At 56.4% G+C, this 1,799-nt stretch overlaps 1 protein-coding gene across 1 annotated transcript; it reads right to left on the bottom strand.

Moving 5' to 3' along the window:
* Nucleotides 1–212: 212 nt before the first annotated feature.
* RNF186 (ring finger protein 186) lies at nucleotides 213–893 on the bottom strand. Its single transcript, XM_032622324.1, has one exon. It carries the CDS (start codon nucleotides 891–893, stop codon nucleotides 213–215), a length of 681 nt encoding a protein of 226 aa, XP_032478215.1.
* Between the last annotated feature and the right edge of the window lie 906 nt (nucleotides 894–1,799).

Genomic DNA, 1,799 nt, shown 5'->3' on the forward strand with positions numbered 1-1,799 from the left:
TAGCTATGCTGTTCCCTGAGCAGGTGTATGTCTATTGTCCAAACACACAGTTCTTGACCCAAGACTGCCATTCTGGCTTTGGCTTGCAGGTGCAGCTGGCGTTTACTCTCCCAAGGGAGCCAGTCTGATGCAGAGCCCCTTACCCTGTTTACTGTGACAGTAAACGGGCCGCAGAGACAGAAGTCCCCAGACACTGTCTGGTCGGAGCGCTCTCAGGCAATGGAAGAGATCTCGCTGGGTTTCTGCTGTCTGCAGAAAAGGGTCCTGGGGGAGGACCAGTAGCCGGCCTGGCTGCTGCGGTGACAGCAGAAAAGCATGGACAACAGCAGGGCCAGTGCGACGACGAAGCAGAGCATCCACCAGATGATGCCCGGGTAGATGAAGGGCAGGATGAGGACGATGAGCAAGACCAGTAGGAACAGGTGTGCCGCCAGGCGCTGGGCTGCCACGCAGTTGGCACTCTCCGTGTCCTGTTCATCCTCTCCGGCTAAGCTGGGATGCCCTGCTATCAGGGTAGCAGGATCCACCAGTCCCTGAGGACAGAGCCGCACCTCCGGGTCCGGCCGGGCCAGCTGCCCCAACACGGCCTCCTGGTCACGCAGGCTGCAGATGAGGCCCCCAGGGACGGCAGTGACCTTGCGGCACAGCGGGCAGGTGATGGACCAGGTGTCGTCCTGCACGCACAGCAGCAGCTTCAGGCAGACGGCACAGAAGGTGTGCTGGCAGCTCAGCAGCTTGGGCAGCCGGGCACGGCTATAGGACTCCCGGCACACCAGGCACTCCAGGTTGCTATCCGCGGAGCCACGATGACCCCCAGCAGGGCCCGCGGTGTCAGAGGCGGTGGCTTCTTTGGACGTAAGCTGGGGCTGCTGCAGGAGCTCAGTGCAGGCCATTCTGGGCACAGGGGCCACCGGGACGTGGCAGCTCAGGACCTGGGCATCGACAGGGAAGTGTCAGCCGGTGTCACTGGGACCTGGATGTGGTCTGACCTCAGGCTGGGCTTCTCAAGCCCCTATTTCCTTCTCGTCATCATCCATCTAGCAGCGCTCTCCCAGGGCTGCTCAGCTTGTTTCTTGGCTCACGTTGTCCCTTCAGTTATTATTATTTCTTTCCTTGAAACCTGGGGTTAATCAGTAACTTGAGGGCCTGGAAGGGCCAAGGGGGCAGGGCCAGTGCGTGAATCGGATTTTCCTGTGGCGTCTGGTGCCTCATGAGTGCCCGCGGGATTATGGCTTGTGAGCTTCAGGGTACATTAGAATCACCACCACCACCCCCTGCCCCCCACCCCAGGAGCCTTTTAACATGCAGGTTTCTAGGTCCCAAACCCAGAGATTGAGATTCAGCAAGGTCTGGATGGGAATCTTAGAATTTGCTCAGTTAACAAACACCATGATGTGGATTCTAACCCAGGTGGACTCTAACCCAGGTGGATTCTAACCCAGGTGGACCAGGGAGCATCACTTTGAGAAACACCGCCATGGGTGTTTCCCAAAAGGTTTTGGATGTCAGGATCAGCGGGAAAAAGTTTATTTGTGCTTTGAGAATGTTTGCAAGCAGGTGGCCCTGTGAAGAAGAAAGAAGTGATCGGAAACGTATTCTGAGTAGCCGGGGGGAAAATGTCCAGCCAAACAGTAAAACCGAAACAGTCCATAGGTGTGTCTCACCCGCTACTGCCATCTGTTCCTTTACAGTCACAATAATTGTATTAACCGTTACTGTTTCCCAAGAATCTCATCCCGATCCAGCTGTGCACTTCACATACCTACTAATAGGTACAGTTTGTTGTGTGCCAGGCACAC

This window comes from Phocoena sinus, chromosome 1, assembly GCF_008692025.1.
Source record: "Phocoena sinus isolate mPhoSin1 chromosome 1, mPhoSin1.pri, whole genome shotgun sequence".
NCBI lineage: Eukaryota > Metazoa > Chordata > Mammalia > Artiodactyla > Phocoenidae > Phocoena > Phocoena sinus.